The sequence below is a fragment of the Rhamphochromis sp. 'chilingali' genome, assembly GCF_963969265.1.
Source record: "Rhamphochromis sp. 'chilingali' genome assembly, chromosome: 20".
NCBI classification, from domain to species: Eukaryota; Metazoa; Chordata; class Actinopteri; order Cichliformes; family Cichlidae; genus Rhamphochromis; species Rhamphochromis sp. 'chilingali'.
This window is the reverse complement of record NC_137947.1, coordinates 7,651,648-7,666,369: the sequence shown is the minus strand read 5'-3', so window position 1 is coordinate 7,666,369 and position 14,722 is coordinate 7,651,648. Positions and strand designations below refer to the sequence as shown.

At 39.3% G+C, this 14,722-nt stretch overlaps 1 protein-coding gene across 1 annotated transcript; it reads right to left on the bottom strand.

The window, feature by feature from the left end:
- Nucleotides 1–166: 166 nt before the first annotated feature.
- tm9sf3 (transmembrane 9 superfamily member 3) lies at nt 167–14,323 on the bottom strand. Its single transcript, XM_080869235.1, has 15 exons — nt 14,165–14,323; nt 13,067–13,262; nt 12,797–12,919; nt 10,541–10,701; nt 10,330–10,407; nt 9,894–10,025; nt 9,613–9,779; nt 8,057–8,151; nt 7,814–7,944; nt 7,001–7,140; nt 5,879–5,947; nt 5,640–5,786; nt 5,451–5,534; nt 5,280–5,356; nt 167–1,819 (listed from the first exon to the last, which is right to left on the bottom strand). The coding sequence occupies exons 1-15, from the start codon at nt 14,255–14,257 to the stop codon at nt 1,752–1,754; spliced, it is 1,761 nt and encodes a 586-aa protein (XP_080725361.1). The 5' UTR covers nt 14,258–14,323; the 3' UTR covers nt 167–1,751.
- Between the last annotated feature and the right edge of the window lie 399 nt (nt 14,324–14,722).

Genomic DNA, 14,722 nt, shown 5'->3' with positions numbered 1-14,722 from the left:
CATGTTTGTCTTATTTTTCCTGCCATAACTTCATCATCTTAGCTGCCTCTCCTTAGTGGTCCAGCTAGGACTATAATGCTGTAGTCTAGAAATAAATGCTGTAGACTGTTCTAATCAGGTTCAACAGTATTTACCATCAAAGTCAAGATCACGCTTTAATAACCCCTGTACATAAACATGTTTATTTTCTTTTTACAGCAAGTTAATATGGAGGTTCAAAATGTCTAATCAGACATTGGTACACAACATGAGGTGCCAAAATCAACTTCAGTGGGGGAGAACTGGAAATCAAGAGAAAAAAGAAGGCAATGCCACTTCTCATACAAGTAGGGTACATACTGAATTTACACAAAATGGGGGGGAGCATTTGAAACACACCGCAGCACTGTGTGGTTATGAAAACATCTAGCTTTAAGTGTACATAAAGTTGAATTTGTACAGTATGTTTGCAGAAACAAAGCCACTGCCTCTTTCCGTTGAACATTCACAGACGATGTTTTGGGTTAGGCAACAGAACGTGATGGAAATGGCTTACCAGAAGATGTAGGGCCTTTTTAAGGCTTTAAATAACATATGGAATCAAAATAATGTGTCTAGAAAATCATCAAAATGCACCTTTCCATTTTGAAACCAAGAAGATGCCAACAATCAGGAAAAAGAAAAAAAAAAAAAAACTGACAGCACTGAAGTGAAATCTGATTTGATGATTTGGTGAAAACTTCATGCAATTTCAGGCAAGATGTAACAGCGCCACCAGCCCCACCCCAAGCACCAAACAAACAAATTGTTTTAACTGAACGATTCATTTTTGGAAGAAAGGAAAAAACAACACCCTGTAGTAAATCTGTACAACGAAAATACATTTGGGATCTACATCTAAAAGGTACATTATTATGGTTATATACACTGCCCACCATCCATATATTATCTTTACATGTAGACTTCATTCAAACCCAAACATTTAGAAAACATAAAACTAAACAGATAAATGGGATCACATCAAACATCCATTTTTAAAAAAATCAGTTCTTGCTGTACCTCAGCTGTTGCTCAGTCCCTCTGTTCTTTGTCTGTACAGTAAACTACAGCAGGACTAAAATCTCTTGACTGGATGGACTGCTACCCTAACAGGGAGTTAAGAATAATTGAAATTGGTGAATGATTATTGGGTGAACATTTTTAGTTTTTTGTTTGTTTTTTTTCCCCAGTGGATTTCAATGGAAACAACCAATTGTACTATAGTAACAATAATTTGAGTGACTTCATGAATACAAAATAGACTTCAGAGTCAGAACACAAACACAAACCCAACTCTCCAATATTCTGACACAACAGAACAAAGGCTTTCAATACACTCAGGCCTCTTCACTGAAGAGAGCTACACTATTCCATCAATATCACATGTACTGTATGTTCTCTGGTCTCAGGTGGGACTGGGTTGGAAAAGAGAAGCCATGTCAGCCTTAAACATTCGCCGCCTCCCTCAATGTTTGTTTGAAAGCAACTGATAAAAATCAAAAGTTGTGTTTGATATCTCTTCCGCAGGTCTCCTGTTGTTCACTATTGAGTTGCGCGTTGAAAATCTTTCAGAGAGGAGAAAAAAAATATGGAAAAACTACATTGTACAAAGTGAGATTCTCACAATCTCTTTGCAAGAACGAAAAGTAATAAAGAATGACTTGTGCCCGCCGTCTTTTGGGATACGCCTAGGCAAATCCATTAACATCCCTGTGTTGATGCTGCTTCACTTCTTAGTCAATTTTCACATTTGTGTAAATCTTCCTCACAAAGGCACTTGTTCCCATGTATCCTACGGCACCTGAAAAGCAAAAGATGATCTGTGAGCAAGTTTCTTTTTGTTTGACAGCACCAGGTATCAAACTCTGCTGTTACTTTGCAGGTAAATCCATCACGAGACAGGATGATTACTGGTGAGGTATCCAATAAAGGTTTTAGCAGAGAAACGCACATCCCACATCTACAAAATGAGCATTCAGACACACAGCCAGCCCAGGAGGCAGTGTAGTACCTGATGCAGATCAGAGAAAGCTCCACAAAGGTCCTTCAAGGTACATGAGTGTCAGCCTTGGCTTATTACTCTTTCAGCTGAAAAATGAGTTTGGCTTGCAGCTGGTGGGGAAAAGACTACTTAGCTGCACTTAGAGCTGAATAACCGATGTAGAAAATAAGATTTCTCTAAAAAGATAATTGGTTTCATGCAAGAACTACCTGTATGTACATACGACTAACATTTTTCATACTGAATAAGCCTAAATCATATACAGTCAGTGTGCTTTTCTCCATGTTTGACTCAAGCCCAACTATGAATGAAATTTCAGGTTAACATCGTTTATAGGGAGGTGTGAAAAGCTTTTATTAGATTGCTGACCGTAGCAGATGTCTACTGTACTTCTATAGCCCCCTCCATTGTACCACCTGCTGTTTAATATTTTCACGTCCATCTCTATGACTGTCACGTCCCCTCGACCACCACCTGTCTAAACCGTAAACCACTTTCTGTTTGAGCAACAATTCTCCTTTATTCCTGTCGCAGTACCGTGCGCGTCTAACAATAAAATGTCAGCAGTTGTATTAATATCTTCAAATTATTGAGGTCCCCCGTGTCTGCTGACAGACTTCCCAGATTCTCTTGATTTCTGACAGCTAGACTTGCAGCTTGATATACAAAAATAATCCACCTGGGATGATAATTTGCAGCAATCTTTGGAGAATTTGCACAAGATCACAAAGGCACTCCCATTCATGAGCAGGTGGCATTCTTCATGTGAAAATGAGCAATTTAGAGGAAACTTGTGCAGGTAAGAGGAAAAGCAAACCTTGCAAGACATGAATTTAAGTAAAACTGTAAAAATAGTCATGTTAAATTATGGAAGCTGCTGCTTCCTGCCTTTAACATTTTTTAAAGGCAGGAAGCAAAAGGCATGTTTCAGTCACTAAGAAGTAAAGCGAGGTTAAATCCTCTAAATGGCCAAATTCAACCACAAACTGTCAATGTACAGTGTGAATGCTGCTAATAAACGGTTCTTGCTGTGACAGTGATCCATCAAGTATCACCTCAATATTTGCATTTTTACACCAATCAAATTGATCCACAAGTTCTCCAAATGATATTAAAAAAAAACAAAACAAGACAAAACCGCACTCTGAGATATTTGAAAACTGAACTTCAGTGAAAGGTGAAATTGCTCCACACTATGAGTAAGATGCAGTGTAAGAACTGTCTCAGTCTCTGTGCTCAGAGGGCGGGGAATGTGATGAGGAAATTGAGAAATCTTGAGCAGAATTTAATGTCAGACTATTTTTTATGGCGTCACGCCTCACTGGCACAAATAACACTCCTTATTTGTATGTTTCCAATAAAGTGGATGTGTTACCAACATGTGACACGAAGTGAGACGTGGTAGTTGAGATTTTAGCCCATCATGTATTCATCACATCTATTTATTTCTTTTCTCTTTTGTTAAAATGAACTGTGTGTAAAGTCACATAAACACAAAACCAACCCTTTATAAATGAGACCACTGGTGTTTATGCAGTGAACAGCTATTTACATTTGGCAGAACATCTAATAGTTCCTATTCTGAGATGAGTCTTCAACAAACTCTGAGTTTAAAAATAAATTCAAAGTTGATTAACTTTGAGTTTCTTGTTCCAGACCAGCTGAGTGGAGTAAGTTGAATCAACTCTGAGTATGTTCACCCCGAGTTAAGCATGTGAGAGTGGAGAAAGAAAGCATCATCAATGGAGCTCTGATACCACAGTTCACTATGGCAACGGGTGAATAAAAAGTGTTATTTAAATCCAGTAAACCAAGGGATATGAATGTGTGTCAGTGTGGACCATGACAGTCATCTTAAAAAGCAAAGAAGAGAAAAGAGATTTTAATGAGCTTGGTCTGCTGTCACCATCATAGAGAGAATAAAAGTTTGATAACACACATGTGTGTGCGTGTGTGAAGTTCAAAGCTGGATCATCACTTACCCGGCTTGAACTTTCATTAAATGAAGCTTGAATTTGATATTTAAATCTTATTATTTAGCTTTAACCCTACGGGGCCAGAGTGTAGGTGAGAGAAACTGAAGACAGTAGCAGACTGCAGGGTGGATCCACCTTCAAGACACGTTTTTATTAAATTAAAACATTTTTTCCCTCCCTCTCTCTTCTACAGTTTATGAACATTGAGTTGTTTGAAAAAAATATTATCTGGAAAAGTTAAGCCATTAAAAATGGATCCAGACAGGATGAACCTAAACTGGATGAGGGCCTGATCTGGTCTGAACCTGTGATCTATTCATCTATTTTGGATCTCTCCTGCTTTGCAAGTAGACTTCGGTCCGTTTGCTAATCTGTTACAGAGCCTATGCCTTTGGGCAGATCCTGTTCTCTGTCGACCCACTGAGACTGATTTGTGATTTTTTGTGGGAAATATGTTGAGATTCAGAGTCTGAATTAAAAACCTTTGAACATGTTGAAAGCATGTAACAACTGAATCTCAAGCTGTGAACAAATTTCAGCAGATATGTTCAGAATACAGACTGCTTGCAGCTGCATATAAAAAGACACTTTAAATACATTTAGTCCAGTTTTCAGGTCTTAAAATCATCTTCACTCAAATATTCACCATCTCCAAAATCCCAGCTTTGACAGACATTTCCCCCCCATCAGTGTGGCTTTTACAACACGACAAATGATTGACAACAGATCATATATTATGCATCTTTATACAGATGCAAGCTATTATGCAGATGCATTTAAGTTAAACATTAACTGCAACAGTAATGTTTCAGAGGAACTGACTAAGAGTCTGACTGCTGGATTACTGTCCACAGAGTAAGAAACATGTAGACTACATAGACTTTATTCTGAGCTGTCTGTCTCTATCCTTATATATTGATGAGTGAATGGCTGTAACAGCCCTGATGTGATTTTTTTTTCCAACCTAACTTCTAAGGTGGGATTTCACTGTTTCTAAAAACAAACATCTGCCAATTAAGTTGCTTTTCCATTTGCTCTTAGATGGACTTTACAAATGAGGAATGAGTGAGTGTCAATCAGCTGGTTTAGGTGCAGAGAAAAACTCAAGAGTTTTTTAGTTCAATGATCCGTTACCACGGTAACCAACTTAGTTAACTTTTTTCCTGGCACAGAAAACCAGGGTTTTCATCTCATGGTTAACAAACTCAGAGTTAGCTAAACCTGCTTCATGGAATAGGGCCTGGACCTACTACGATATAAAATTAGGTGGACGTAAAACTTACCACACATGATTCCCAGGGCAGTGCTAAACACAGCCATGTAGCCAAAGTAGAAGGATGTCTGGAACAGCCCATACATCCTGAAATACAACAGGTTAAAATGTAAGAGGTGTGTAAGATGTAAGCACTTCTACAACAGGATGTTTCATCGGATTAATAAAGAGTAAAACTCACTTAGTTTTGAAGAAATAGTAGTAAAAGGAGTACATGTACACATAAACAGCAGTGGATGCAGCAGAGAGGAAGCTCGTCCATTGCCTGGAAGAGAGGGACAAGCAAACGAGAAAGAGGATTGATGACAGGGTGACAATGCCTCAGTTTTGTGGCTGATATTCCAGAGATCCATGTGGGGGAAAAACTCACCATCTGTAGTCCTCAGCATTGAGAAGAAAGTATGTACACACAATGGTGACACACACAGTCACAATGCACAGGATAACCAGGACCAGCATCATGAAGCCATACACATAGTAGATTTTGTAGGCCCAGAAAGATGTGAAGATGAAGTACCTGTCACATGAGGACAAAAACAAAAAACACTTCAACATGGCTGTCTGGATCATTTTAAACAGAGTCCCTCAGTAACACTGCAATACACTTACATTTCTATGAAAATGGAACCAAAAGGAAGGATTCCTCCAAGGCACACGATGACAGCTGGCTCCATGAACCTGAGAGCACAAAATTCAACATATTGACGTGGCCGTGTATCCTTGAGTGTTCGTGTCAGAGTCCCCCTTCAGGGTAAGGACACATGACAAATTGTGTTACGAATGCGAGAAGGGGGAAAAGTTGACAGATTGGAAATTCAAGTAGAGTCAGACAATGGCCTTAGGTCACATCTACCTTTTCCATTTGGCAGCAAGCCACAGTGCTTGGCAGAACGTTGTAAATGTTAATAAACCTGCAGTCGATCGCTTTTCCATATTTCATAACCTAAAAGTGTTTGTGCAGACAGCTAAAATGTTTTGAACTTTAAACCTGACATCTGGCAACTTAAACACAGGCCATTCAACACCTTGTGTCACCTGCATTGAGTACGACATTCTCACTGCCCACTGATCCGATAAGCTAAGCCTCCATCTTCTGACATTTTATAAACAAAATAAAGGACACCTGCCACTTACGAGAATCATAAATAACTCTCCCCTGACCGGTGCCCCTTACAAACTAACACTAACGGCACTTGGGGCAGGGTCTGCATGAGAGAATTATTTTAGGGATACGTGTTCTCATTTACATCGTAGAGGGACAACACTAAAAACAAAAACTGTTGAAAGCGGTGACCTCAGGGTAGTCTTAAGTTCCAGTTACACTCTATCCATTATCTGACCCCACGTCTCTGTCACTAATAATAATAATAATGGATTGGATTTATATAGCTCTTTTCAAGGCACCCAAAGCGCTTTACAATACCACTATTCATTCACTCTCACATTCATACACTGGTGGAGGCAGCTACAGTTGTAGCCACAGCTGCCCTGGGGCAGACTGACAGAAGCGAGGCTGCCATATCGCGCCATCGGCCCCTCTGGCCAACACCAGTAGGCAAATAGGGTAAAGTGTCTTGCCCAAGGACACAACGACCAGGACAGAGAGCCCAGGGATCGAACCGGCAACCTTCCGGTTACAGATGCGATTCCCAACCCCCTGAGCCACGGTTGCCCACGTCTCTGTCACTAAGGCAAAGACAACTGCGACTGTCCACGTCAAACCACACCTACCATTTCTTCTCAGGGATCGGCCGCGGCACAGCATTAACTCGGCAGGGAAAGTTGGGCTGGCCAGACAGATTCCTCCCCAAAATTGTTCCCACGAGGTTCAGAGGCAGGATGACAAAGAAGCAGATACAGCAGACAGCAACCTGCAAAGATGACAAACATTTAATTGTTTTAGTTGGGCGGTCTGTATTTACGGCCATTATCCAGGGTGTTTTACATCCCCAAGCAGTTGTTTTAATTTTGTTGACTGTGTTACAGAAGTTAATGTTCACTGCGTGATCTTATGGTACAAACTCAAATGTTCATTAAACTGGAAGAGTAACAGATGAATGGATTTCATCAGCAGATGCCCTAGATGTTTCTGAGGTTTGGCTGAGTCAGGGGAACAATGGCTATTTCATGACACTTTTGATTGATCAGCTCTGCAGCGCTGAGTGGAGCAAACAAACAGCTGTTTGTAATTTCTGTAATTAGCAATTTAAAAAATATGTGAAATGTTTGTGTGTGTGCATTTTTTATTGCTGTAGTGTCTGAAAACATTTGGCACTGAATGAAGAAATAAAGCAAACAGAATTAAAACTCTACAGTGGGTTTGGGACTCTAGTGTCATAAATATCAGGTGAAGTGTGCATATTGTGTTTCAATTTGTTAGTACACTTTTCTCATTACTTCAGTTGTGTTCCCCTGCATGACTAAATCCCATTGCTGATACCAGAGATCTATGCGGCCACACAATTTAAATGCTGGCTCTTGACTTGGAGGATGTTCTTCATAACATTGTGGTTTTTAGGGAGGTGCTGCAGTGTGAAATCCCACCATGGTTCCAAATGGGATGGCTCTGGAGGCGTGGTAGTAGATAGCAATGAAGTTGATGAAAAAGGCAGTCCCGCACACCATGGCTGGGATCATAAAGGCCCCAATGAACATTTGTTTAATCCATCTCCTGCCTGTATTAAGCCAAAAAATAAATAAATAAATCAGACGGCAAAACACGACAAACTGCTTTATTAGGGCATGTCACACATATTTTGTTTGTAAGAAAACAAACTATTTTATTACCTCCTTGTTTTGCATACAAACTTCCCCCGAAGTAGCCATTGACAGGAGAGGTTGCAGCATACACAAAAATGGCTGTGCTCAGCATGGATCCTCTCCTACAGGGAAAAGAAAAAGTTAGGCCAAGTGAAGACCACTCCCCTTGGCGTTGCATATAATTTTTTGTAGTATTTTATAGCACACTTGCACCCAATTCTTTGTCTAAAACAAAAGAAGAAAGATAGAAATGAACACTTGATTCCTTGATTTACAAAATGGTTACCTTCTTTTTTTTTTTTAATTTCCTCTTATTTATACACAAATGATAATTAATTATTCTTTTTCTGTCTTCTTTCTATTTTCCTAATCATTTTGTTAATGTTAAGCATGACAGACTACAACAAACTAACGTAAGTTAGCAGACCCCTCAAAATGTAAGGTAATGCTTTTTTAACAAGTTAATGCAAGTTCCAAGAACACCTCTTTCAACATGTAGCTCCCAAATATAGCACAGATGTTCTTTTTTCTACAATCCCGTTTCAGAGTCTGTAGCTTTAAAATCAACTGAGCTGCTGCTGTTCACACCTCTTCTAGGAAAAGGTATGACAGTGAAATGAAGCCAATGGGAGCAGCACAGTATCTCTCCCACTTCTTTGTCTGAGTGATCTTATTAAATGTTATTATCAAGATCACAGCACGTCTTTAACTTTCTCAGATGTTATAATATAAAGTCTGGATTTATAGAGGGGAAAAAATGGCTTGCATGTGACACCAGGTTAACAGTCCTTCATACCCATTCTCTGCAGTGACGCAACACAAAAACACAACCCGCACAAAACTCTTGTCTATTGGCTTCAGTCATCAATCTTAAAAGTCTCCATTTTCCAATTGTTCTTCAATATTAGCATTTTGAGCCTTACATCAAAAGGTAATTGTAACCTTAGCCACATTAGCCACTAGACATACCAGAATGGGATTTTTACCATAGCTGTGGAGACTAAAAATAAAAGCCAACAACTCAGTCTTCACTTCTGCAAGAGCCAAGACTGCATGAAATGATTTCTTGGGATTATTTAGAATACTTTCACTGCCTTCCCATGCTGCCAGACAACTTTTTTTTGACTGAGAAACTGAAGTCATTATATCACTATAAAGCCAGCAGACTCTGCAAACAAAAACTGTATTTTTACTTTAGCTTATTTGTTTTGCTGTAGAACTTTTTAAAACACAGAATAATGCACTTTCTATATTTTTCAGGCTAAACAAAGAAAGCGAATAAAATTCGTAGAGGCTTTTAAACCTGGGAGCTCATGTAGTTGTGGGGGTGCTAGAAGAGAGCAACTTTTCACAACTTTACACAAAAATGAGCATTTTCACAGTACATATTTTCCTGATTATTTCATATTTGAATTTTAGCTGAATGATTTAAACCTTGCTCTTTGATAAAACCGTAAGTGAGAGAAGACAAAGACTTTTGATAAAGGATCCAATACACAGAAATCAACTTTGCAACTAAAAACCAGATCAAAAACAGTCCTCAGCGAAATCTTACAATCATAACAAAATGTTCAATTACTCACTCTGTGTACAGATCCTCAACCATAGCGACGATGATAACGATGAGGGAGACTGAGAAAATCTGGCAGCCGGAGCCAATAAGTGAAGAGAAGATCAGTGGATGGCTTGACGGCCTAAACACATCTCCATGTACCTGCTTCCACCCATATTCGTCTCCAAGGTCTCTATCCTGTTGGTACAAAGCAACATAAGGAAACTGAGAGAAAAGCATGATGAGGGGAAAAAAACAACAAGAACAGATCTTAGTTCCATGTTAAAGCATGCAAGTACAGCCAAAGTTTACCATGTCATCCATTTCCTCCTCTTTGCTGTATCTGGCATAGTCCTTTCTTAGCGTTCTCATAAGAATCATGGACACCAGACCCACCAAGAAAATGACCATCATGAAGGAATTAAAGATGGAGAACCAGTGAATCTAAAAAATATATATATAGTAAAATCAAAAATTTTCTTTAAGAGGTAGCAACACTGGAAAGCTCTTTGCATCAAAACAGTACATCAAATAGCCACACTTGAGTAAAACAAATGAGTTATGACGCTGCATGGAAAACAAAACAAAGACTCTTATTGAGCAGGTTGGTCATTTACATTACATCTGTTGCAAGGCTCAACTTGCATCTTCTGAAATGTCATACAGAGTTGTGCTATTACAACAAGCCAATGGTATCCCCACTGGCATGAGGAAGCATGTGAAACACCACAAAAGTTATTTCACTCACTCTGTGCTGAAAGAAGGATGGATCAAGGTACTTGTCAAATCTGTCTTCAAACTTTACATCTGACTTCTTCCATTTCACCTGGATAGGAGAGGTTCATTGGCATTTATGCATGTGTTTACATGTCCTATGTATCCCCAAGAGAGTATAAGTCAAATATGGCAGATATACAATGATTTTTAGCTTCCCAGAATGTTAATCAAAAAGTACTCACAGAATAGGACATTGGGATTCTTGTGTTTGGCACAAGTCTGACTTTCCCTTCGCTGGTCAGATTTACGTCAACGATTCTATTGCCATTGAAGCCGATCTCTAGTTTCTTATACGTCCACAGGTAGTGCTCTTCTCCATTTTCATCTGCCTCACCAACAATACCTTTAAAAAAAAAAAAAAAAAAAAAAAACAACGAAAAAACAACTCGAGATCTCATTCAGCAGTGGTCCAATGGACAGGTGAAAATAAACGCTTTAGTTATACAACATTAACAATCAGGGTGCAAATGCCAAATAAAGGCCACTTTTGATAACTTTGTAACAGCATAATCTCTACTCACTTGTTACAGTCAGGATTTAGTTTTCATAAAAGGTCATTGCTGAGCAAAGAAGTCTGATGCAAAGCTAGAACTATGAATCTACTGTTGTGGCTATATATATATATATGTCTGTTTAATGTTTAATGCCTGAAAAATTGTTCCACATTCTGCACCACAAATTAATGTAGACAGGAATTTTTGTTCTAGCATACATAATATTATGCAGGCGAGCTCACTTTAGTAAGCGGTACTACAAGTGAGCAAGTTCTGAAAGTGATGAACGACAGGTCTGCAATTGCTGAGCTAAATAACCCTGATAAACATCTCATAAAAGAAAGGCACACCAGTGCACTTCTCACACAATAGCAACCCGGATGTTAGACTTATAGATATTCATGACGCTCCTAATTATGCGACACATAACTCAGCAACGTTTGAGCAAATACCAGCGCCCCTCCCACTTCCTTCTACATCAGCTTGCATAGTCTGTTTAAACAGGGTAGGAGTGGCACCATTGTACTACTCCAACATATGTGAGTGTTCACACTGACTGCTTGTTAGAGTGACAGTCTTGACTCAGTAACAGTAGTGAGTCATTAATATCCTTCTTTTGGTTTATATGAAACACTTTTGCACATGGGAAATGAATACTAAAAGCTGCAGGAGAATTTTTATGAGCTCTGTATCCAAATATTCAACTATTTTAATGTTCATTGGGTTGTTATTCAGCAATCAAATTGGAAATATAAACAATTTGTTGCCAATTTAACAATTGTTTTATTTTTAAGCTTCTTTGCAAAAGAAATAAAATACAAGATTGTATCCTACACATCTTAACAATGTCTTGCTTGTTTGGCACAGGAACAGCACTCTGACTCTTCCTGACATGTTCAGTGGGTGAGTGGACGGAGAGGTTTCAAAAAGTGAGACAGCAGCGGGGCACAGCGTGAGAGAAAAGTTAAACCTGCTGTTGCTTCCAACTTTCTCTCCGAGTTATCATTTTATACACAGATAAAGATGAAAAAACACCACAGCCATTGTCTTTAATACATGGGCTGAAGAGCTCACCTTGGGAAGTGTTTATTATTCTGGACAGCCCTAACACTCAGTACATCCAGTGTCTTTATTCACTTTATGTCAAAATGGTTCCACTCATTAGTATATTTTTCAGTCAGCATAATACCATAAAATTATTCTAAAACGTAAAGCTGTATATAAGCTAATCAACCGGTACACTGCACTAATTAAGCTGATTCAAAACAAAAACAATATAATACAACATAGACTAAATCTTGAGTGCCTTTTATTCTGACATTTGACACATGACATTGTGTCCGGTTACACCTCCCTACAACACCGGTAAAGAATAAATGGACCAGTTATCTCAAGAATAGGAACTGGTTTTACTTCTTCACCATCAGGATGAAAATGTCGGTCACTCTACTCTAAATATTACCACATCACCACTAATAGCCAGTAAGAGGGGATGCGTGAAATTCTGAGATGAGAGAGATGTTAAAAATAAATTTGGCTATGTTTTTTTTTGTTTGTTTGTTTGTTTTGTTTTGTTTTTTTTTTGGGGGGGGGGGACTTTACTACTGCTGCATATTACTGTGAAAACAAATCTTTGTATGCTGTTGCAAAAAGCAATAAAAATATTGTTCACAAAAATAATAATTTTTCTATTTTTTTTTCATTGCTGTTGGATTTTGGTTTTTCTCCCTCTACTCCCTATACTGCTAGTAGTGAATGTAATCCTATGTGCTTACAGGGTAATAACAGTCAAAAGATGAATGTCGCCCAATATCAATCTTCAGCAGATTGACATTATACCTATTACATCTATAGTAATAAGAACACACCTCAGAAGCTAGACAAAACAAAAGAAACATGTAAAAGTAGATGTGTTAATAAAATAAAAAGTGGTTATCAACTTACCCCAGATTGGCAGGTCATCTATGTACATTTGGTACCAGTAGTGATTCTTTATGGCGTAGACAAAAGCATCTCGTTTGGCTTTGTCCAACTCTATTTCACAGTATGTTGACTGCATGACTTCCTCTACAAAGATAAAGATCACATTTTTAGTAAGTGTAGGAAGTTTTGTGGAATTAATAAAGCCAGACATCCAGAGACAAGCAACATTTTTTAGTTATAATGCTCTTGCTGATTCAAAAGTCCTAAAGAGGTGGAAGTCAGTGTAAGTACCTTTGAACTTTATTTGCAAGCCGCTGAATTCAAGCTCCACTCCCTGCAGAGCCTCTCCAAGTGTTTCATGGTAATGACTGATGGTCTTCTGGGAGCCCGCACAGAAGGGCAACGAGAAATACTTGTATGTCTCCTGTCGGTTGTGGTAAGGCCCCACTGTGTTCATCCATAAAACTACCTCCTCCTTATCTGTGTACTGCAAAACGAAAACAGGAGGACTCTTATAATTAAATCCAGGAATGCTACACCAGTTCTGCAAGTACTGCTGATGTCCTATTCTTATTCTATCGATAGTGCACCAAAGAAACTTCTGTGAGTTGCCAACAACTTTTAAAACAATAGCAGCAACTTTCAGAGCACTATCGCGTTATAATTCATGCAAACAAATGTAAATTTCAGGCTCTTTTCACACTGTTATCGAGCCATCCTCGTAGCACTATTGTGTGTTAGCTATGTGTACCACTGGCAAGGAAGTTCTCGTGAATGCAACATCCGCCTCTTTACTTAACAGCTTCCACATTAGCGCCCCATTTATAATTAAGACAATGTAATGCACATTATTATCTTGTTAGCCAGGTGTAATTAGGGAGGCTGGATCTGACAACGGAGAACAAAAGTAATATGAAGAGGGCCTTAAGTTTAATCGATGTCAAGAGTAAATGTTTTTCATTAATTGTGTTTGCGAGGCTAAACGGACGGCAGTTTTATAAATCTTGCCTTTGATTAACTAACTAACGTTAGCTACAGGCTAACTAGCTGCTAACTTAAGTGTAGCTTCCGCCGGTGCTCAAGTAAGGTTGCAAAGACCAGCTTGGAAGATGTGTTAACAAGCTAGCAAGCAAACGTTACTCATAAGCACTTAGGCCGATAAGTAGTGACAACTTAGCCGGCTAAATGAATGCCTACCCGTTTGATAGCTCACCCAGTATCAGTATATAACCCACAAAGACCAAGTCATGAACCCTGTCACGTTTATAATTCTGTTTTGTGGGGTGTAGCTAGCCGTCGCGGCTACAGTTAGCAGGTTACACAGAGCACAAACGTCCATTATTTTCAAGGCTCCCCCTTTTCAGTCGGCCTCTCAAAAAGGTGTCTTACCGTGTGGTCATGTTCGTCTGCGTCGACAGGTGATAAAGAACATACAAGTGCGAAAACCACCGCCGCTACCACCTTCCACCTGGAATATCCCATTATTTTCAGAAAAAAAGTGTACAGAAAGACTGGGGATGTTAGCTTTGCACGGCTATCCCACCTTCTTCCTGGTTGTATGACAGAGGCAATTTTTAGGGATGCTCTCGTACGCATATGGCGTAAGAGCCTCATGAGCGTTCGTCGTATGCACGTTCGATTGGCTGAAAAGAGGCACGTGGCTGACGACGTCCAGTCAGCGCAGAAAACGATGGATACACGGTGATTATAGAAACTCTGTCGGCGCATCTACCGCAACCTTCGGCCACGTCATCCGACTGCAAAGACTGGAGCTTCAACTTTGACAGAGAGCTGGTGCATGAAACATGATCCTCGAGTACAACAAGCGGGTCTATTCACTGTCTGATGAGGCCTCTTAATGGACCCAAAGTTGTCCGAACAATTTGTCAGTCTGAGCCACGATAATGCACAATTTTAAGCAAGCGCAGCAACCTCTAAATGTCCTAC